At 35.1% G+C, this 22,270-nt stretch overlaps 2 protein-coding genes, 4 long non-coding RNA genes and 1 pseudogene across 7 annotated transcripts; 5 read left to right on the forward strand and 2 right to left on the reverse strand.

Moving 5' to 3' along the window:
• The first annotated feature begins 914 nt into the window (after positions 1-914).
• On the forward strand, positions 915-4,923 carry LOC104761661 (nucleotide-sugar uncharacterized transporter 2-like; annotated as a pseudogene).
• Positions 2,371-3,730, forward strand: LOC147923024 (zinc finger BED domain-containing protein RICESLEEPER 2-like). The gene is made up of 2 exons (XM_087499667.1): positions 2,371-3,615; positions 3,708-3,730. Exons 1-2 carry the CDS (start codon positions 2,406-2,408, stop codon positions 3,728-3,730), a joined length of 1,233 nt encoding a protein of 410 aa, XP_087355793.1. The 5' UTR covers positions 2,371-2,405.
• Positions 4,924-11,059: 6,136 nt separating the features above from the next.
• On the forward strand, positions 11,060-11,571 carry LOC147923025 (uncharacterized). Its single transcript, XR_015589507.1, has 2 exons — positions 11,060-11,148; positions 11,344-11,571. It is a non-coding gene; the product is annotated as an uncharacterized LOC147923025 (long non-coding RNA).
• Positions 11,147-12,102, reverse strand: LOC104761662 (uncharacterized). Its single transcript, XR_002036500.2, has 4 exons — positions 12,015-12,102; positions 11,863-11,923; positions 11,644-11,768; positions 11,147-11,425 (listed from the first exon to the last, which is right to left on the reverse strand). It is a non-coding gene; the product is annotated as an uncharacterized LOC104761662 (long non-coding RNA).
• Positions 12,103-12,510: 408 nt separating this feature from the next.
• LOC104761663 (uncharacterized) lies at positions 12,511-13,043 on the forward strand. Its single transcript, XR_763259.3, has 2 exons — positions 12,511-12,675; positions 12,789-13,043. It is a non-coding gene; the product is annotated as an uncharacterized LOC104761663 (long non-coding RNA).
• A 1,661-nt stretch (positions 13,044-14,704) lies between these two features.
• LOC104761664 (uncharacterized) lies at positions 14,705-16,610 on the forward strand. Of its 2 annotated transcripts, none has more exons than XR_763261.3 (3): positions 14,705-15,151; positions 15,372-16,103; positions 16,196-16,610. It is a non-coding gene; the product is annotated as an uncharacterized LOC104761664 (long non-coding RNA). The 2 variants fall into 2 exon arrangements; XR_015589393.1 differs by having other exon boundaries at positions 14,712-15,151; positions 15,633-16,103.
• Positions 16,611-18,313: 1,703 nt separating this feature from the next.
• LOC104763497 (uncharacterized) lies at positions 18,314-20,736 on the reverse strand. Its single transcript, XM_010486859.2, has 2 exons — positions 20,573-20,736; positions 18,314-19,223 (listed from the first exon to the last, which is right to left on the reverse strand). Exons 1-2 carry the CDS (start codon positions 20,734-20,736, stop codon positions 18,314-18,316), a joined length of 1,074 nt encoding a protein of 357 aa, XP_010485161.2.
• Positions 20,737-22,270: the final 1,534 nt, after the last annotated feature.

Here is a 22,270-nt window from a genome sequence, read left to right on the forward strand (position 1 = left end):
AAGTGTTTGCTCTCTCAACGTCGGAGAGAGAGACCGGAGTGAGACGCTGTCGGAGACGCTGTTTGGGTCGAGGAAAGACACAGTGCGTGGACACTGTTGGACGCAGTTCAGAGACGCAGTTCGTGGACGTTGTTGGACGCAGTTTGATGCGAAGAAGGAGTTGTCTGATCCGCAGTGCCGTGAAGTCTGATCATCAATCTGTTGTATCACTGTGAGTTCTGTGGTAGTTTTGCGTGGGGTGCTGCATGGTTCCTATGGACCATGTACGTACCCATTGTGTGTTGCATTTAGATTAGGATCATGTTAGGATCAGTTAAATGTTGATGCATTAATTTGGTAGGATTCATGTTTAAATCACATAGAATTATGCTAGGAATCACCATGCATGTTGAGAATTGATGAGAATTGAACTGCATATTTTCATGATGAACTTGATGTATTTTTAGCAATTTGGCTTGCTTAAAATTTGGACCATGGACTTGCATAAATAGTTAAATTAGTAGATTATTACTTGCAATATTTTCTTGCTTAAAAATCGGATTAATATGGTTGCATGCATGTAGAACAATCTAGGTTGCTTGAATTATTATTCTTGTTTCCTGTTGATTGTTGTGTGTTTTCTTGCTTGATTTTCTTGCTTGCTTTGCTTGATTTATCTTGCTTGATTTGCTTGTTTTAGTACTAAATTCTTTGCGTTTTTACTCTTAGAAGTTTAGTACTTATTTTAGCTAGTCTCTTGAATTATATTTGTTATCTTTCTCGAGTCGTAGCTAGAATAGAGTAGTCGATCTTCTGTTCCACCTATTAAAAATTGTCTCGTGGGAAGTTCTCAATGACCACTTACACGGGACAACGTCGGCGTCTAGCTAGCTACTAGAGCGACAGCTACTAGACGTCGTAGCAGTGGATGGTTCATGCCGGATGCCTTTGTGGTTTCCGCATGGACAGAGGTAAGGAACGGAACAGATTATCGAGGGCCCATAGGTGAAAGAGTCTAGGGTAGTTGAGTAATCCTTAATTATTCTAGTCGTCTTGTTCATCGCATAGGAGTGAAGAGTCTAGTTTGTTTGAGTCAAGTCTTGCTTGTACTAACCCTCTTTGCTTGCTTGTTTGTTATTTGCTTCCGATATCGTTTCTGTTGCGTAGCTTTGATTGCTTGCCTTGCTTGTTTCCTTCCTTGTTGGGGTAGTCGGGGTGGGAAAAATTAGAAGCATGTTTAGGATTGGGGTACCCAGGCTCACTGAGTAATCTTAGATTACTCATGATAATTATTTGTCTTGCAGAAAGTCTAGGAAGAGTCTAGATCTGGAGCGAACTTAGGGTACCGGATAGGGATTGTTTTCTGTGTTTTTGTAAAACCCTATATTTTCCTAAAATGTATTCTATGGAAATATCCGACTATTATGTATTGCTTTGATAACTTATTTTTCAATGTAATATTTTATTAAAGTAATATATTCGGTTTTTGGGGAAACATGGCAAGTTGCATTTGATACATTTGGCCTTGTCCGGACCAATACAACGCGCCAGGACCGCGTAGGTTGCAAAGCCTAAGCAAACCTCGGCCGTGGGCAGAGTCGCGTCCAGGAGGACTGGTTGGGAAGCTGCAGCTTCCGTCCCTCGGTCGGACCACCCGGGTGTGATCTCCCAAGCGTAACGTCCTGTGGCTGTCCGTGTCCTCGTCCGGGGCATAGGTACGGTTCGGGGGCATTACACCATCAATAAAATCCTCTGGTCTAATCTTCAGCAACAAGCTAATTGGACTGCCCTTGCGTAAGATATACTAATTCTCTAGCTCTCTTTTACTTTTAACTTATGGCTTAAGCATTACATGTCTCTTAAAAATAAACTCTTTAGTGAACGTAGATTAATGTGGAAGAAAACGCCAATTACCGTCTTCTTCTTATTGGCTCTCATGCCATGGCTTGACCCACTTGGAGTTTTACTGTTCAAATGGGATTTAGGTAACTCTTCTACAATCCTCATCTTGGCTCTTCTCGGCTTTCTTCTCTAATGGTCTGGTGCACTCGCTCTCGGGTTAATAGTTTTTTGTTATTTGCTTTGGTTTGAAGATCACTCTTGAGTTTGATAAAATGTTAGTGTGGATTTGGTTTGGTTTACATTTATACCACCATACATATGAGGCTAGAGTACTAAAGTTGTTGTTTCTTAATTACAGGGAAACCTCGGCAAAATCTCATGTAGTATTAGGGAAATTCAAGACATGTGTGATCTTGCTTGGAGGTTACGTTATCTTCGGGTCCGATCCTGGCTTCATCAGCATCTACGGCGCTAGGCCTGGGCAAAATACCCGACCCGAAATACCCGTATTGGATCCGAACCAAAAAACCCCGGTTCGGATCGGGGGTGGATCCTATACAATATATTAGTGTTGCGCCCACATCATGAATTTGATTGTCAGAGATGGTTTGCATGAAATGAAGGGTAAAATTACAGCAATTCGTAATGCAATTCAGTATGTGAGGTCTAATACTAAAAGGTGTGAGTCATTTGAGCAGAAGGTTGTCTCAGGTAAGATGACTAGAGGGAGTTTGCCTTTGGACGTCAAAACAAGGTGGAACTCAACTTACTTAATGTTGTCAAGAGCTTTGAAGTTTAGAGCAGCATTTGATAAGATGGAAATGGAGGACAAGTTATACAATGACTTCTTTCTAGAAGTAGTGGATGGAGAGAAAAGGATTGGGCCACCTCAATTTGCTGATTGGAATGCAGTGGAGAGGTTAGTAAAGTTTCTAGCAATCTTTTACAAATCCACTTTGGTTCTCTCTGCATCTACTAGTGTTGCATCTTACAAATGCTATGGTGAGATAGTAACTATAGAGAAGAGTCTGATGGTCTTGAGTACTAGTTTAGACAAGGATTTGAGAACAAAAGCTGATGAAATGATTGCTAAATTTGAAAAGTATTGGGATGGAATGAAGCATATAAACAAAATGTTGATTGTTGCTAGTGTCTTTGATCCAAGGAAAAAAATGCAGTTTGCTAATATGTGCTTTGAAAAGCTTTATGGTAAAGAGAGTTCAGAAGTAGCAGAGATGAATGAATCAGTCACTGATGTTTTGAAAGCTCTGTTTAAAGAGTATAGTGGAGTTCATAACAAAGGAATAGACAATCAATCATCACAGTCAAATCCGACATCAACAGTTGGTGGCCGAGAGTACAATGATGCAACTCACACCACTCATGTATTGGATGATGATGTTGGGTATGAAGTGCCAGAGTCAATGGATTATGCTTATCCAAGAGATGAGTTAGAAATTTATTTGAAAGAAAAAGTGGAGAATCCTAAAACGATTATGGGAACAGAATGGTATGTGTTGTCTTGGTGGAAGGTGAACAATAGTAAGTATCCAGTTTTAGCAGAAATAGCTAAGGATGTGTTGGCAATGCAAGTTTCTTCTGTTGCATCTGAAAGTGCATTTAGCACTAGTGGTCGTATCATAGAGCCACATAGGAGCTGTTTAAGTCATTATATGGTTGAAGTCTTGATGTGCACAGAGCAATGGCTAAAGTGTGAGCTGAACTCAAGTGACAAAACTTTTACAAATGCACAACTTCTTGCTGATATTGAAATGTTTGATACTCTTCAAAGAAGTAATTTCTTTTGTTATATTCTTTTTTGTCAATCTTGAGTATTAACATTCATCTCTCGGATTAGCATTCATGTTTTTGTTATTAACTTTCAGAATTTGATGGTGAAGTTAACTGAAGCTATAATCATCTTCCGATATAAGGTAATTACATCCCACAACTTAACTAGGCACTTAATTACCATTGGATCGAGTATGTATCACTAATTTAACTAGTAACAATCTGATTCTTCTTTCAAACAGAGAAACGGTGAAGACGTACAAGGAAACGGTGAAGACGTCTTTGATGTGGTGAATCTTTCCTTTGATTCTTGATGTTTTTTTTTTCAATTTTCTCAATACCTACTTCTAGTTCTAGCTTTCATAAGACTTTTGAATTTGATTTTGGATGTTACTACTCTACTACTTGTTTATGTTTTGGATTATCCTTTTGGATTATGTTTTCTCTTGTTTGTATATATAGGGGTATTTTAAGTATATATGGGTAATTCGGTTCTAAACATGTGAAAAATACTAGATCAAATTGAAAAATACTTATATTTCGGTATTCCAAGAAAATATCTGAACCGATCCAAACCCGAAAAAACTCGAAACCCGAACCGAAATTTTTATAATACCTATATGATTCCATAAATTATAAACCCGAAATACCCGAAACCCAAATTACCCAAACCGAACCCGAACCGATACCCATAATGCCCATGACTATACGGCATTGTGGCAGCTCTTGGCCTCTTGTCGGCATGTCTGTCTACATGTGGCTCAATCTTCCGGGGAAATCAGTCGATCACATCTCGAGCAAGCAGCTTCCAAAACAAACATTACCATTTCAAAACCTAAAGTTGAGGCTGACGACAGAAGAGGAGAGATCAGAGTAGCCGTAGTTTCCATTGATCCAAAGATAACGTAACCTCCAAGATTGTATAGCTTTATGTTTTTGTTAGATGCCAAAGATTAAAAAAAAATAAAAGAGTTTAGTTTGTAACAATGATTTGATCTCGAACTAGTTTTTATAATACCTATATGATTCCATAAATTATAAACCCGAAATACCTGAAACCCGAATTACCCGAACCGAACCCGAACAGATACCGATAATGCCCAAGACTATACGGCGCTGTGGCAGCTCTTGGCCTCTTGTCGGCATGTCTGTCTACACGTGGCTCAATCTTCCAGGGAAATCAGTCGATCACATCTCGAGCAAGCAGCTTCCAAAACAAACATTACCGTTTCAAAACCTAAAGCCGAGGCTGACGATGGAAGAGGAGAGATCGGAGTAGCCGTAGTTTCCAATAATCTGAAGATATCGTAACCTCCAAGATTGTATAGCTTTATGTTTTTGTTAGATGCCAAAGATTAAAAAAAATAAAAGAGTTTAGTTTGTAACAATTATTGATCTCGAACTAGTTTAGTAAATAATAAATACAGATTTTGGTTTAATCTCGAACTAGTTTAACCCTTATTATATACAGTAAAACCTCTATAAATTAATACTTTATAAATTAATAAACACTATAAATTAATAATTTTGATAGTCTCAAGTCGGGACAGTGTAAAAAATAACAAAATTCGATTAGATAATAAGATAATAATTTTTTGAAATCCCCATGTAAAATATTGTCCCAATAATATCATAAATTAATAATCATGCAAATTTACATATATATATATATATATGCTGATATAGTAAAGTATGTTTATCTTAAACCTCATATCTATAAAACAATTGTTATGTTGTATCTTCAAACTGTAATGATATAAAATATTCTATAACATTTCATAAAACAGCTAAAACTTTTTGTAACGCCCGCAAACCAATTTCTGGAATTTTGGTTAGGGTGTCGATCGACACCACTTATGGTGTCGGTTGACACCGTTTGCAGACGGTTTGATGGGTTCGATTTTAATCGTCCGGTTTGCGTGGTTGGTTTAGGGGAAGCCCTAAACTCGAGTTTAAAAGGGGAACTCGACTTATTTCGTCCTTTGAGCCGTTTTTGACAGAGAAACAGAGAGAAGAAGGAGAAAACGTTTTTGAGAGAGATTTGTGAGATCCTTGGCTGTTCTTGAGAGATCTGTTACTGCGGAGTGAAGATCTTGTGCTAGGAACAAAGGAGAAGGCTTCTAAGTGTTGGATTCGTCGTGGTTGAGTGAGAATCTTCCTGCAAAAGAGGTGAGTGCATGACCATGGCTTATCTAAGTCTGAGAGTCCTTTGTTTGCTTGATTGGTTTTGTTTTGTAGTGTTGTTCTTGCTTGTGGTGGTTGTGTTATGGTTATTATAGGTTCCTGAAGCTTTTGGGTGAGTTTGGAACGGATTGGAGGTGGTTGGAAACGGAGATTCGATGATCGGCTTCGAGCAAAACGCGTCTGCGGAGTCGGTGTTGATCGACACCATGTTGGTGTCGGTGGACACCATGTTTGGGCAGTGTCGATCGACACCAACAGATGTATTTATGATAATACTTACGCATCTCAATTGTTGTTTGTGGTGTGCAGGTATGTGACGTGGAATCATGGCGATGAGGAGGAGGATGATCTAGGGTCTCGTTTGTGTGTTGGTGGTTACATTGTTTATTTTGAACCTTGGATAGAGTTATGCTAGGTTGTTGGATAGATTGGTTAGGAATGTTATTGTATTGATGATGTATTGGTTTTGTATTATTGGTATGTTTCCGCTATGCTTAATGGTTATTGTTTGTTTAATGATGAGTTGTGGTTTGGGTTGGTTAATTAAGTAGTATGGATACTTAATTATATATATATATATATATATATATATATATATTGTATTTATTAAAAAAAAAGAATCGGGTTGCTTTAGTTTGGTATCAGAGCTTATACGGTTCTCGGATGGTTATGTGGATGGTTTAAAGCGGTTTAGGAATTTAATTGGTTGAATTATCTTCCTATTGCTTGATGCATGATGATGTGTGATGAAATTGATTATGAGTAGTTAGTCAATTTGGTGTGGTATGGAGTCCTAGTATCATCCTCTTCGAGCCTTCAATGAGATTCCACGGTAAGTTGTTTTATGTGTTGTTAGTTGTGTATTGTTTTTAGCTTCTGTATGGGAGGTGCAGTTGGCTATTGACAAGTTGTTGGAAAGTGGTGGATCACGCCAGTATTGGGAAATACCGTTGGCGTGATTTGTGAAAGTGGATGTGTTGGAAAGGGATTTCTGAGAAGTTAAGTTGGAGACTTACTTCGTTCAGGGTGGCTGGAGTGCCACTGTTTAACAAGATGAGGTGGTGTTCAGAGTACGAAATTTTCGTGAAGCGGTGGTGTTGAGGGAAGTTTCCCGAAATAGAAATTTCTATAAGTGGAAAGTTTCCAAAATAGGAAAGTTCTAAAAATGAAAAGTTTTATAGTAGTTAGAATTTCTCCATTTTTAGCGGTTGTGTGCCTTGGAGGGGCTTGTGTGGCCTTCGTGGCAGACTTTTGAGTAAGTGTGTGCCCGTGTATGGCGGTCTTCTCAGACATTGTGTGGCCTTTGTGGCGGGCTGTTTAGCCAATTGTGTGGCCGATGTGCTTACTAGTGTTGTTGAAGAGGATTTAATAAGATGATTAGTTCCTATGGAATCCTGAGGTATAGTGGGTTAAATGATTATGCGATTTCTATAAATGGATAGTTCCATAAATAGAAAGTTTATCAAAATGTGAAGTTCTATGAATAGTTAGGACTTGTCTATTTTTGGAAAGGGGATGTGAAATGCCGGAGTTACGGCTTGCAAAGCATTTGATGCGGTGAATCAGAATATGCATACGTATGGTACTTGTTTGTTTTATTACGCTCGAATTGATGATTTGTTGTGGATAATTGCCAAGAGGAAAAGCTATTTTTGGAAAGGGTGTGTGTAAACACCCGATTGGTTGAGATGTTTTAGAGATGGCCTGAATAGTGGTCATGGTGGTGGTGATATTCTGGTGAGGGAATATGGTGGTTGGTAGGACATTGTGATGTTTTACGGGAACCACAGGAGGTAGTTCCGGTCGGGAGATGCTTATAGACCTTAGGACTTGTTTGCTCATGAGGAGATGATTAGTTCTTCGGAGGAGATGATTATTTCTCCTGAGAGGATGATTAGTTCTCCTAGTGCACCACGGGCTTGACGGGTTGCAACCCTGAGAGCGGCAGAGGAGATGATTAGTTCTCCTAGGGGATGAGTAGTTCCCCTGGTACCGAGATCTCGAGGGTGACGATCCGAGAGTGAGACAGTATGGCTCGAGGACGACGGTCTGAGAGTGCAGGCGGTGCAGTTCGAGGGTTGCGACCTGATCAATTGGTGGCAACTTGTCTTGTGGGAAGGTTGATAAAGGGTGAGGACCAGGGTTCGAGGAACGTCTGGCGCACCAATAACCTACTGTGGATTTGGATGAGTAGTTCCATTTGCCACGGTGAGGGGTTAGGATCGATGCCCTGCAGGGTCAGCTTTGAGCCTATGGGGGCAAGCTAGCAGTGAGGCTAGTGGGGTCCACGGGATGGGTTGTTACACTTTTTAAAGTTTTCAATTTCTAAATATGAATCATTTACATTTTTATATTTTGCACTCACACCCACTTTCTCCAAAAGTATTAACACTCACACCTACTTTCTACTACTCATATACTTTTCTCAAGTTTAATTACATTTTACCTCTCACTCCTTATAACCCCTTCTATTTTTTTTTTTTTCTCTCTCTCTCTCTCTCACAATTATTCAACCAAACAATACATGTTATTCTTCATTAAAAGAGAAAAGCTTATTTATGTTTCTCTCCCTTTCTCTCTCACATTTCTTTTCTAAAGTTTTCAAAAACCATTCCAACAATGGTGGAAATCTAGAGAAGGTGAAATCTTTAGATCTTTTTCCTTATCACTTTAGATTATATGAAATTTGATCTGGGTTTTCTTGGTTTTATTGTGATTTTGTGATTTTACTGATTAATTGTGAACTTTTTAATATTGAATTTGTTTTAGTTCGATCTGGGAAAAAGTTTGAGTTTTGTTGTGTGAGTGTTATTTATTACTTATATTGTATCTACAAATAGTTATCCATTTGGATAAGTTTGACAAATAATGTATCCACAAATACTACATCCACTAATAGTTATCCAAGTGGACAAATATCGTATCCACAAATTGCACTATAACCCCATATGTTTCCATATGAACATGTTGTCATAGTCACCTGAATTGATGTGTATTACTTCTATTCTGTATGAATAAACACAAGTAACTATCTATTAACAATACTGCAATTGACTATCCACTTATCATTGAACAAATGTTCAACGACAAATGGATACTTTATAATCTAAAAATTCATCAAAAATATAGCAATATGTATCTTAAAATATAGAAAATATATAATCATAACATATTGTATATAAATAAATAGATAATTTGTTTTATAATAAACATTTAAAGTGTTAATAACAAAAAAAAAAAAGAGAAAAATAGAGAAAATAAGGAGAGAAAGAGGAGAGGGGCAAAATTGTCCAACTAACAATGACACCTAAGCAGCAAACTTAAGAAAGTATAGCAAGTTTGTAAATTGGGTATGGGTGCAACAAGTTGAACCCAAAGTGAGTGTGGATGCAATAAACTCTATTATTATTCATAAATTTGAATATTTATGTCATGTGTATAAGTGAATTTGTCTATAATATTTGTAATTCATTGTCAATAATATTTTTAAATATTTCAAATTCAATTTCAATATCGTAAAATTTACAACATCTAAATTTCTAATCTTATTTTGCAAAAATTGTTTTAATGCATAATTTTTAAAAAAAAATAAATAATTAAAAATATATTTATAAATTAATATCACTGTAAATTAATAAAATGTCTTGGTCCCAACATTATTAATTTATAGAGGTTTTGCTGTATACAACAAACTACTGTATATATGATAGGGCTCATACATTAGTAATAAAAAAGTTAAATTCGAAAAAAGGTGGGAAAACCACACTCCCGTAGGGCGAACCCGCGACCTCAAACAAATTCAACATAGGAAGGAACCAGTTGATCACACAACAATACTCAATATTATGATACAAATTTATGTTTATAAATACTCGATATTATGATACAAATTTATGTTTATAAACTTATATCGTACCATCGAAATCGAAAAAAATGTGGGAACTCCACATTGCTATGGGTCGAACCAGCGATCTTAGACAAATTCAGAGTAGAACATAACCAGTTGATCCCACAACAATACTCGATATTATGATACAAATTTATGGTTATAAACCTATCGTAGCATCGAAATCGAAAAAAAATATGGGAAATCCACACACCTGTGGAGTCGAACCCTAGATCTCAGACAAATCCAGCGTAGGACGTAACCAGTAGATCACACAGCAATACTCGCTATTGTGATACAAATCTATTTTTATAAACCTATTATGGCATCGAAATCGAAAAAAAATGTGGGAAATCCACACTCTTGTGCACCCGCGATCTCATAAAATAATTTTATGTGAAAACACTAACAGAATATATAAAATTTGATATAAGTTGATTACATTAATTAATTGCAATAAATTACAATATTAATTTAAGTAGCTAACAATCTATATTATTAATTGGAGAGTATAAAAAGAGAAAAAAAAAAAAAAAAAATATATATATATATATATCATATATCCATGTTGCCAAACAGACCCAATTGTCTGCATAATTAAAAAAAATCTTTATCCAGTATATTTATTACTTTCTAAAACAACTAAGTCATAAGAGTAAAGATAATATTTCATATAAATTAAATATATTAACAAATTTATTGATTTTTTCCTAAATTCTATATATCATTAACTATAAAAATAATCTTAGTTAATAAATTGCCATAATAAAATCATGTTTTTATAGGTGTGAAAAAATTAATACTAATGGAAATTGAAAAATTAATATTGTGCTTAAAAATCATGATATTAGAAAATATTCAGCCATAATTTTAGAAAAATCATTATTAATCCAACTTAAGCGTAACAAGATAGTAATGACAATAAAAGTAAAGTACTATTAGAACAACACACAATACTTCTTCCAAAGAAAAGCAGACCTCGATATAAAATTGAAAGTGCTGGGAAAAAGTCAATTTCAAGATTAAAATATTTTTCATACCTCCAAGTCATATACTGCAGTATTTGGAGTGAAACTGCAAATGTTTTGGGAATATGAACTGTTTTTCAAATAAACTTTTAAACAAATAGTATTTTTGTAAACTTATAAAAACAAATGTTTAGCATAATTCTTATTCATCTTTTCTTCTTACATACAGTATATATTTAGCGGCTTCTGTTTTTATTTATTTAGATTCAATATTATAAATGGAGAAGGTGTTCTCAAGTTTTATCTGACCGAACAAGTTACAAGTTTAAACAAAAGTAAGCTTATTCTAACCTTATTAACATAATTTTTGTGGAGTATAACAAATTATATTAAGTCAGTGGTATGTCAGGTACTCAGAGATGAAGATATTATCAAGAGCAATTGATAAGTTTATAATCAGCATTCCCAAATCCAGAATCTCCAAAGAATCAACAAGTGGTAAGAATCTATTTATATTTCATCTAAGACATTTTAAAATAATACTCTAATTATGTGTATAATTTAGTTGGAAATTTTTTTTTTCATTTTTTCCAATATATTATGCCAATCATGTATAAATTTTCACTCAATATGACATAATTCATGTTATTTTATTATTCTCTTATACGTTTTAACTTGAACTTTTATTGGTAGATAACTCCAGGGTTCCAAAAAAGTATTGATGAGCCATACTGAATCAATCTTCTGGAGGGTGAAAAGTGAGGGAAGCTCTCGACTGTGATTTTACAAAAATATTTTATCAGGGATAGAGAAGAAATGGAAATATAGCTTACTTTACAAAAATGTCAATTCAATAAACAAATTATAGTTGTTGAAATCATTTGATGTTGGAAGAATTTGTAGAACAAGAAAGTTGAATTATTGTCTGGTCTTTTTTAGAGAAAGTTTCCTAGATATTTAACTAGATAATATGTTAAGTAGATCCGATCTCACCAGAAGGCATTGTAACCAGAATATTCCACTGCATCAATATTTTCAACATCAAAAAGACCAAGTATAGCTCAAGAACAGATGATTCATTTTATCGCAGACTTCTAGGCAAATGGGAACGAACATCCCTGGAAACACCAACATTGTTAAACCCTGATGACAAAACAGAGCTTTTGACAAGATTAAGGTAACATTTAAAGACAATAAGTTTGTTTTATTCACCCATCCAAAGCTGGAGAGATCGTTTCCGGTTTCTGTTCCATTTCAAACAGGTATGATACATCTAGGATTGTAGTGAATGATTCTGTATGTTATTCATTTCCATAAAAAGAATAAAAGAATCAAGTAATTAGAAGAATTGGCATTGTTTTTACCTTTCCAAGATAATCTTGTTTAAGATTTCCCCAAAAGGCTATTTTATATTTTTTTAATCAAAAAAGAGTTTTAGTTTTTTTTGTTTTTTGAATTGAATGAAAAATTAATACAGATTTATAATGTTTTTACATGTTTTCACTTTTAGTTAATTTTTAGTCATGTCACTTTTTTGTGGGTTTAATTTTTGGATTCATGCATCTCATTAGTTACTAATTGATTTCTCTCTTTTTTATTTTGGTCAAAGTTAATTAATGTCTTTCTGTATCCATTTAGTCTATTTCATATTTGTTGACTTTATCATCATTTTTTCTGGTCAACAATAATTAATGTATTAATTGTGATTTATAATGTTCTTGTCTGTTTTTACATTTAATTGATTTCTATCTATTGTTTCAATTTAATTTTTACGAATTTCTCTTCTTCTGATTCAAGCATTGTTTACTTATTGATTTTTTTCTTAAATGCAAATTGATCTCTTACCTTTTATTTTTGGTCAACACTAATTGATGTTAATACAATTCTTGATATTTTTGTATATATATATATATATATATATATACACAACATATACATTAACATCCATCAGTTTTATTTTATTTGTATCATCAAAGATGACTAAAAACATGGTTCTTACAATTTTAATGGTGTTCTTTGTTATTGGTATATGCTCTCTACGTCTCTTTTTTTTTGTTAAATGGTTTTTTTGCTTATCACCTTTATAGTTTTACAACAGAATTTAAATGATAGTATATGTTTTAAATATGTATTAACAGGAATGGTGATGGAGAAGACGCAAGGACGTATATGTCATGTCTATCTTGAAGGAGCAACTCCTGGTTGTGATACTTCAGACTGTAACCTAGATTGTCGTGACAAGTATAAAGGAACAGGAACTTGTGAACCAGCAGGCTCCAAAAGAGAATACCAGACCTGCTACTGCAGTTTTAATTGTTAAAATCGATTTTTCCTTTATTATCTATAAACAATCACCAAATATAATTAAAAAAAATAATGGGTTGAAGAAAAAATATGTTGCGATCTTTATTGAATATTGCGATCTTTTCTAATTTTGATGTGAATGTTTCATTTCAGAAGTTGTGGTTCGATTTTAAATTTCAGCATATATGTTGGATCTCGATTCTCAACATGAACTTCGTAATATATATCAAATTTAAAATACATCAAATGTTTAATATATTATTTTATTAATCTGCCCATCACTCTCCTTTAATCTGCAACTTCAATACAACTACCATATACTAATTTGTAGCAGAAACCGAAACAGTTTATTTTTTCTATTTTTATTTAAATATATTACTATAGTTTATAAAAAAAATAAAATATGACATATGCAGAAAAAGATAAGTTTAAAAACTATTAGGATTAATAATATTTAAACTTAAAATATATTTAAACTATAACTTAATAGTTATTAATAATTAGATTACAATGAAACTACAATATAATATTCCAATCTATATATATATATGTATATACATTTTTCATTAAAGGTAATGTAGTTATGTAAAATATCATACTTACTCATTCTTTTTTAGATGTTTTTTACACTAATGCACACAAATTAAAAACTTATTTATTTTTGTTAATATTCAAACTAAAACATTGTTTAAAATATCATACTTACAATTTTATACTATGATATGTATGACCGAGCAACGATTGTTCCTTTTCGACAGGACGCTTATAACTAAGAGAATGACTATTCTTCTCACCATATTTGAATGAGTTTGCAAGGATATTGCCATTGTACAAACTATAAATGTTGGTGCCAACTAGACCAAACTAAACGAAAACATAAAAAAGACAGATACAGGTTTTGCAATTGATATATTGATGTTACACGTACATTATTTTAGACCATGTCCAATGGCGTAATAAATATGAGAATCGTTGCTATAATAGTTTCTGGACGAAAAATAAATCAAAAAGGAAAAAAAAGACCAAAAAACATGAGAATCGTTGCTCAATTAAGCATGGGAATGTTTCTCTAGTGGAATGATAAATTAAGCATATGAAAGTTTCTCTAGGAGAAGGATAAATTTTGTTTAAGTACTTGGTAGGTTGCTTTGATTAGTTTAATATTAATTATATTTTAATTTATTTTTGATACTCCATTGGCCATGCTCTTATATGAGTGCCTCTTGCATGAAATGAACAGCCAATTTTACAAAGCTCTCAGCATACGTTTTAAACGAAAGAAGCGATTTTGTTTTGAGTTCAAAATCAACGGTTCTAAAGCAAGATTTATTATCTTTCAACATGCATCTATAGACTATAGTAGTATAGATATGGTGACTGTTGTATTCTTGTATACATTTTTTTTTTAATTATTCTTGTATACATATTAGGTGCGTACGTGGTCATGTTGAGTTTGAGTGCGACGTAATGATTTCTAAAAGACAACCTACAAATCATCTCATATTATATGGTATCAGTATTTTTTATTAGAGATGTTTGGTAATCGAAAACGTACTCAAAGCCTTTCGCAATTAACTTGACACTGGTACAGTGGTACTATGGAGAATTCTGAGGGAAGAAGGAGAGATGTAACCATAACTGACACCAAAGCGATCAACCACTTTGTGGGTTATTTGATGAAAATATTATTATTACAAAAATGTGTTTGTGAACAATAATCAATAAATAACTTTGGCTTAGTTGGTTGAGTAACAATTATGGACACATTAGAGCATTCCCATCGGTGATAACGGTGGGATGTCTGAGAATTTTTTAACAATAAAAAAAAAAATGTTTTAATCGCTTATTTACAGAGAAGCAAACAGAACAACGAATTCTCGAATCGATTTTTTCATAATCGAGTAGATATAACCCAATCGGAAGCTTCCAGTTTTGCTTGAGGAAAAATCCATACACACAAAGAAGAATCTCACCGCGAAATCATCAGCTATGGGTTGGGTCTGAGTCGACGATTCGTCCGCGGCTAAAGCCGGCAAAGATCTCACCGATCAACCGCTCGGAGATTCCACCGCCGCCGATAGCAATTGCTCCACCACCACGGTGGTAAGATCGCAGTGCAAGACGGAGGAGGTTGAACCTGGGCAGTTCGTAGGAAATACGATAAAACCGAAGAGGTTCTTCGCCGCTGCCTTGGCAAGTGAGTGTTTCTCATCTTTTCTCGGTCTCTGGAGAATTGAACTTCTTTAGGGATTAGAGTGAAAGAGAGTCATAAGCTATGATGTTTGATTTATTGGATTTGGAACATAAATTTATTGATTGAGGTTGAAATGTAAAGATCAAATTATGTAAGTTTATTCAGGATGAGTGTGTTAGTTGTTTTTGGGGCTCTGAGTTCACATCAATGTTCATGCTTATAGGTATAGTTCCAAGATTGGCTCTCTCTATTTTACCGGTACTAAGGTTGGGATTGGGATTGCAAGCATATGTATATGGATATAGTTTACATGTTGTGTTATGGTACATGTGAAATGACCTTCTATCGCTGAAACATTATGGTACATATGTAATATGTTTCCATAGTCAGAAGCAGCAGTATCAAAAAGAAATTGTCAGGATTTTCTCATCTCTGATGCTGTAATTTGCATGTTTTGTGGGTAAGTAAGTGGACTAAACTGCAGGTTAGTCTTGCCTCTCTCGAGAAATCTATGTGGTCTATAGTTGAGAGAGGTGTAGACTGTTCCTCAGTGGTTAGATTCTCAGAAACGCTGAGCAGAAGACTCATGAAGTGTATCTATGTGGTCTATAGTTTAGTTAGAACAACTATGTATGCACATGGTAACATAAGATTCATCAACACGCGGAGCAGTTTGGCCTGAAAGTTGGCCTGAAAGAGTGGAGACTGTTCCTCAGTGGTTAGATTCTCAGAAAGGTGTATATGGAAAACCTGCACAAGAGGATTTCACAGCAGACCATGAACGCTGGAAGACTATTGTTTCAAAGTTCCTATCGACTCACCTGATACACTTCCGATTATGTACGAACGTGGTTTGTTTGGAATCTATCATGATTGGTGTGAATCATTCACCACTTACCCTCGGACTTACGACCTTCTCCACGCTGATCATCTTTTCTATTCACTGAAAAAAGAGGTATACATACAATTATTCATCCCCTTTGTCTATCCTATATATAATTTGTGATTGCAAATTCTGATGCTATGTTCTAAACAAAAACACTTTAGGTGCAACTTGGTTGGGGTGATGGCTGAAGTAGACCGGATTCTTAGACCAGAAGGTACTTTTATAGTAAGGGATGACATGGAAACAATAGGAGAATTGAGAAGATGGTGGAATCGATGAAACAGAATGTAAGAATGACACATTCCAAAGATGGAGAAGGATTGCTCTCTGTTCAGATGTCATGGTGGCGTCCTACCCAGGCCGAGACAATCCAGGCGGCAATAGCTTGAGGTCAAGGATACGGAGAAGAGTGTGAGTTAATATAGTTTTATGAGTAAGTTGTTTATCTACGATCCAATTGATTGTTTCTTACATGTATTAGTCCAAAATTTGTATTCCGTTTTTGCATTGAAGAAAGTTGTATACATTATACAAGACAATTGTCTCAAAAGTGTAATCTTATAATCAGCTTTTGCATTGGTCCTTAGCACCCATAAAGTCCTACTTCTAATTATTGCAGCAAGCAATTTCCTCTATAAGATGTAAGATGCAACCTTTCTCTGTGTAGAAATAAAAAGACATGGATTCTATGGAGGGTAAGCAAAAGCTTATGCAATCTTTAAACACATTTTTAATAATAAAAATTAGACACCTAACTACCCAAGGATGACTAATGAGACCGACAAAAAATAAAAACAAAGGTTTAAAGATAACATAAATTCCTATTATTTTAAATATTATTAAAAATATACAGATACTAATTTGAGGTTGTGCAATGGCCATGCTCTTAGGTGACGGGTTCAAAACTCAATTAATTCTCTTTCTTTTTTAACCCATAAAACGTGTACTATACGTATTTGCAGCTGCATATGTTGTCATTAGCAACTTCTTGTTGCTTGATTCTCAGTGAAGTCTTACTGTTGTTTCTATTTAAACATATAAAATTCAGATCTTGAATTGATCTGTAGCTGTGTTTGAGAGAGATTTAGTGTCAGTATCTTTATCTGCTCTCGAATGCGAATTAACAAATGTTTGCGGAAATGTTTAAAAGAATTGATTTAGCCACATACGTCACAAAAATGCACTTATTATTTTAGTCAAGGGTTTTGAGAGAACTTCATGATGGGTGACTTTTCTGGAAGTGATTGTCAAAATTATGCGAGTGAGGACAAAATACAAGAAAATATCATTTGTTGATTTGTAAGGTCGGTAATCAAGTTTTTAAAGACTTTCAGACGTAACAAACCGGCCATCGAATATAGGTTGGTCCGCAAGCCGGGAATAGATGTAGGATCCACTTGGGAAGGTGGACCCATGGACTGAGAGTAGACATGGGCTCACTAAACAATGTGGCGGTTGAAGCGTTACAGAGACCGAGGCTACATCATGGTGTGTCAAAGATACTTCCACGAATACATTGAGAAATTTAGCATTAGTTACTATCAAAAGATTTTGTGACGATTGAAAAAGAGTTTGACGTCTATTGGTCGTCGGAGCAAGCTATTTTGAGATAGCAAAAAGACGTGAACATTTTTTCTCCACACAAGATGAGGGCAGAGCCGAGGTTCTCTCTATGGTGGAGAAGGTTGGACACAAGGTTATCTACCCAACAGAGGAAGGTGGAGGAGGTTGGACGCAAGGTTATCTCTCCAAGAGAGGAAGACGAAGCCAAGGTTCTCTCCATGATGGAGGAATTGGATTCAAGGTTCTCTCCATAAGGGATGAGAGCGGAGCCGAGGTTTTTTCCATGGCGGTCATACATTATTGTGACGATACATCATTGATTAGTATATTATGTTATATATAAATACATTAAGCCAACTATTTTATCTGTAGCTATGCGTCAAACCCTCCATCTGAGACAAATTCAGCGTTAAACGTAACCAATTGATCACACAACAATTCTTAATATTTTGATATAAATTTATTTTTATAAATCTTTTATCCCATCGAAATTGAAAAAAAGATATGGAAAATCCACGCTCCAGTGAGTGGAACGTAAACTAATTTTATGCGAAAATACCGTATAGATAAACAGAATATATAAAATTTGATATAAGTTGATTACATTAATTAATTGCAATAAAGTACAAAAAATATAATTGAAGTAGCTAACAATATTATATTACTGTATATTACAAGTCGTACTATATTTTTAATACTAATAGTTCATAATGGGTTTATCGATTTGTCGTGCAGTTACGTGAAACCAAGCCGCCGCCGGGTGGGCCCGTCAACTGAATATGACAAGTGCCGTGCAGCATGTACGAGTACGGAACAAATCCTAGAACTGCGTTGACTCTGAATATACTTTTTATTTCGTAATCAACCAAATTGCTCGCGACTTTTCTTCCGAGCTCAATCATAACATTGACCGGCAACAAGATGGAATCTGAAACAAGACCGATCGATTCTAGCCTATTCTGGCCGTTTCTCAGGGAAAAGGGCAAGAGACTCTTTTTGGCAATCACTTTTTCCGAAAACAGGAGCTCGACTTGAATATCTTCAAACCGAACAACTTGTTTCTTGTTCGGATTGGTGAAATTAAGTTGCAGTACAATATCGCCGCTGAAAACCGGTGACTCGAAGAGGATTGTGTTTTGGCCTGCGTTGGCGACGTCCAAAACTGGGATCCTCGGTCTGACGGCGAAAATCAGGATCAACGTAGTAATCCCACAGATTAGAAGACCAATGCTGAACAAGAAACAGCAAATGGCACCAAACCAAGTCCATGGACTGGTGCAGCTTGGGCTTAGCCGGATGCGAACCCACTCGTGTAACGGCTGTTCGATGCCGTCTAGATTAGGTGTCGTTCTTGGTGTTGTAGCACCCCATTGTGAAGACGGGGTTACAAAGGGAGGCGTTTCCGACATGGTGTTTGCGTTAGACGAGGCGGTGAAGTAAAGCGGCGCTTTGGTGGAGGTGTAATCTGAAGTTTTATCGTTTAGCACTCCGGTTCGTAGAAAAATCCGGTGGTGTTGGTGATGGTGGTCGGAGACAGGAGGAGGAGGAGGACTAAAGGTTAATAAAGTTAAAAGAGATTTAATCAAGAGAACAGAGGAATCACGAAGAACATAAAACTTCGGCGGCCTAGAGAATTTTTCTGAACATGCATAATAAAACAGAACAAGTTTCTACTCTGCCTGTCCTTTTTTCCATAACATCTCTTCTGATTATTTATTAGCTTTCGCAGTTTATAACAACATTAAGCGTGGTGGATGCGATGAAAAAGTCATTCTATTCACAGACAGATCCAAGTAAAGTTACAAAAAGCATGTTCGTTCTCTTTTAGAAGTTGAAGTTGAGATTGTAAATGCACTTTTATTATCATAACAGTTGATCTCGGTATAATTAATCTCAAGTTAATATTAAATTTTGTTATGTTGTTGGTGTAGGAGCTGATGGAGGAAGAGCCGTAGAGGAGAGTATATCTTATTTACTACTATCCGACAAATATGTGTCCTAGTTCCAAAGTATACCATAAAAGGATATTGTAATCTTTTAACAAACGAAGAAGAATAATTAGGGTTTTCAGATTACACGTGTCATATTCATTTTGCAATTTTTTATTTATTAATTGATTTTAAAGCAATATTTAAGGGAATAAAAAGACACATCTATCCTAGTAATTGGAAAGTACAAAAGCCAAAAAAAACAAAGTCTGAAACATTAAATATAACAATAATTTATTTATATAATATAATGAGAATTCCTTAAACATAATAAAACAAAGTCAAGATCATTAATAGTATATCTCCTTTGACGACCAAAAGGATTGGTGAGGGACTCTTTTGATGTCAACAAACAAAGGTAGAGTTCAAAGGTTGATTCCGTGGGACCCCGTGGCTCTCCCATCCCCTAATTTGTATAATAAACGCATCTTTTCATTCTCCTCCTCTTTTATATCCAGCCCGTATTGCCGCCACCTGTTCGTAAGAAGTAATAACCCATATTTTTGCGTTTTTGTCAAAGGCAACAAATACTATTTAATTTTAAGAACTTCTCCGAAACCAACAAAAAGAAAAATTATTGTAAAAACCCTCATCTCATCACTCTCATCGCCATTTCAAAATGAGATTTATAAACTAATTTTAATATAATTACAAATCAAACATTCCTTCCTATATGGAGAGAAAACATTGTTGCGTGAAAGACACGCGCCCTTCTTTTTTTCTCTCTTGTCGAAGGAGACTTGCAGGAACCCTAATCTGATCTCGTTTGCCTCTCCGGTCACCGGTGCTCCTCGCCGGTACCGTGAGAGGGCTCCCATTGTCTGGATTTTGGTTCCTTTTCCTAGGCTGTGCTTTTCTGTTGGTGGTCTTTGTTTCTCTGTCCCGGTGTTGTTTCTCTCTTCACTCAATGCAAGAGTGTTCCGGTGGTCCAGCGGTTAACCACGTCGGCTGGTGGTACCTTGTTTTCCGGCGAAGCTGCGATGTCACCGTTGTGGCGGGTCCGATGTAACTCGGACGGGTTCTTTGTTCTGAGACCAATGGTGATGGCTTAGATCTTTTTCAGCGAAGCTGCAGCTGTCTAATCGTTGTGGCGGATCTGATGTAGGTTCAAAGTTATCAGCGCATAGGCTGTAACGAAGCTGGTTCTCCATCGATCAAGGTTCTACTTTTGCAGTTCGAGTTTTCTTTACTGCTAGTGGTTTACAATTTGGAAGTGTGTTTCTCTGAGTAGGGGGCTCTTGTTGGTGTGACTTCTTCCAATTTGGCTTGTCCGTGCAAGTGAAAGATGATCTTTGCGCTCAGAAAAGCTGTAGGCCTGCATCGTCAGAGTATTTGAGGGATGTCTCTCGGGTGCAGATAACTCGCGGCAAAACCGATTGAATTGAGATTCCTCCTCCTCCAACGATTGCACCATCCTTTTTGTCTTCTCTAGTTTTGCGGTGTTCTTTTGTAATGTTGTATGCTTTAGATTTTATTCTTCTGCTTCTCTTTGTTGTCCTTGTATTCTGTAAAAAATAAAAAATTGGTAATGAATCTTCACATGTTTACCAAAAAAAAAACATTCCTATATGGAAATATTCCTATATGAGTTTTTTTTTTTTTTTTTTTGAATTGAATGTAAAATTAATACATATTTATAATGTTTTTACATGTTTTCACTTTTAGTTAATTTTTAGTCATGTCACTTTTAGATACATACTGATCTTTTCTAATTTTGATGTGAATGTTTCATTTCAGAAGTTTTGGTTCGATTTTAAATTTCAGCATATATGTTGGATCTCGATTCTCAACATGAACTTCGTCCTACTAATAAGCCCCATTAAAATTCAACCAATTCAATTTAAAATATATCAAATGTTTAATATATTATACAACTACCATATACTAATTTGTAAAGGATACGTAGCTTCTCATTTATAAAGTAAGCAACTACCTATTTTAACATACTATAATAATCTGCTAATTGTCACTAAATGAATTCTCAATACAATATTGGAAGGTTTGGTTTCTTTGTAACATATATATTGAATCGATGATTTAGATCGACTACACTAATTGATGAGCCTTCGTAAAGATTTGAGACATATTAAAATGCTTTTCTGATAAACCACCTTTTAGTTTGCTCATGGTGGATTGTCTTTTACTTCAGGTTGTTGACTTTGGGCTCTATCTAGAAGGACACGCTGCCAAATCAAAAGAACATTTTGTTCTCTCAATTTCGGATACGTTTACAAAAGAGAAAACATTCACCAAGAAAGGAGATATTTATGTCCCCGGGAGGTTTACCCTTTGAGCTTATATATCTGCTAGAAAGCCTCAAAGAAGGTCTAATGGAATTTATTAAACTGGTAAATGTGTCATTGATGATATTATAGTTATGTTTTGTAAGATAGAGTTACAAAGTTACATTTTACATTTTGTGTATAACGATATAGATTCGATCAATGTAAATAGAGAAAGACTTACATGAATCAGTTTTTTTTTTTTGTTGGTTGAATTACATTTTTAGTATTTTAATATATAATCAGTATGAAAAGAAAATAAGTGATGCATTTTTTTGACCCAAAGCGAAAATTTAAAATCAAACTAAAATCGACGCTAAATTAGTACGTAAATTAAAAAGAAAATGACATTAAAAACATCATGATTATTTTTTAATTTAGATAGCATCGATATTTCAGGAGA

This window comes from Camelina sativa, chromosome 18 (assembly GCF_030686135.1).
Source record: "Camelina sativa cultivar CO46 ecotype springtype chromosome 18, ASM3068613v1".
Lineage (NCBI taxonomy): Eukaryota > Viridiplantae > Streptophyta > Magnoliopsida > Brassicales > Brassicaceae > Camelina > Camelina sativa.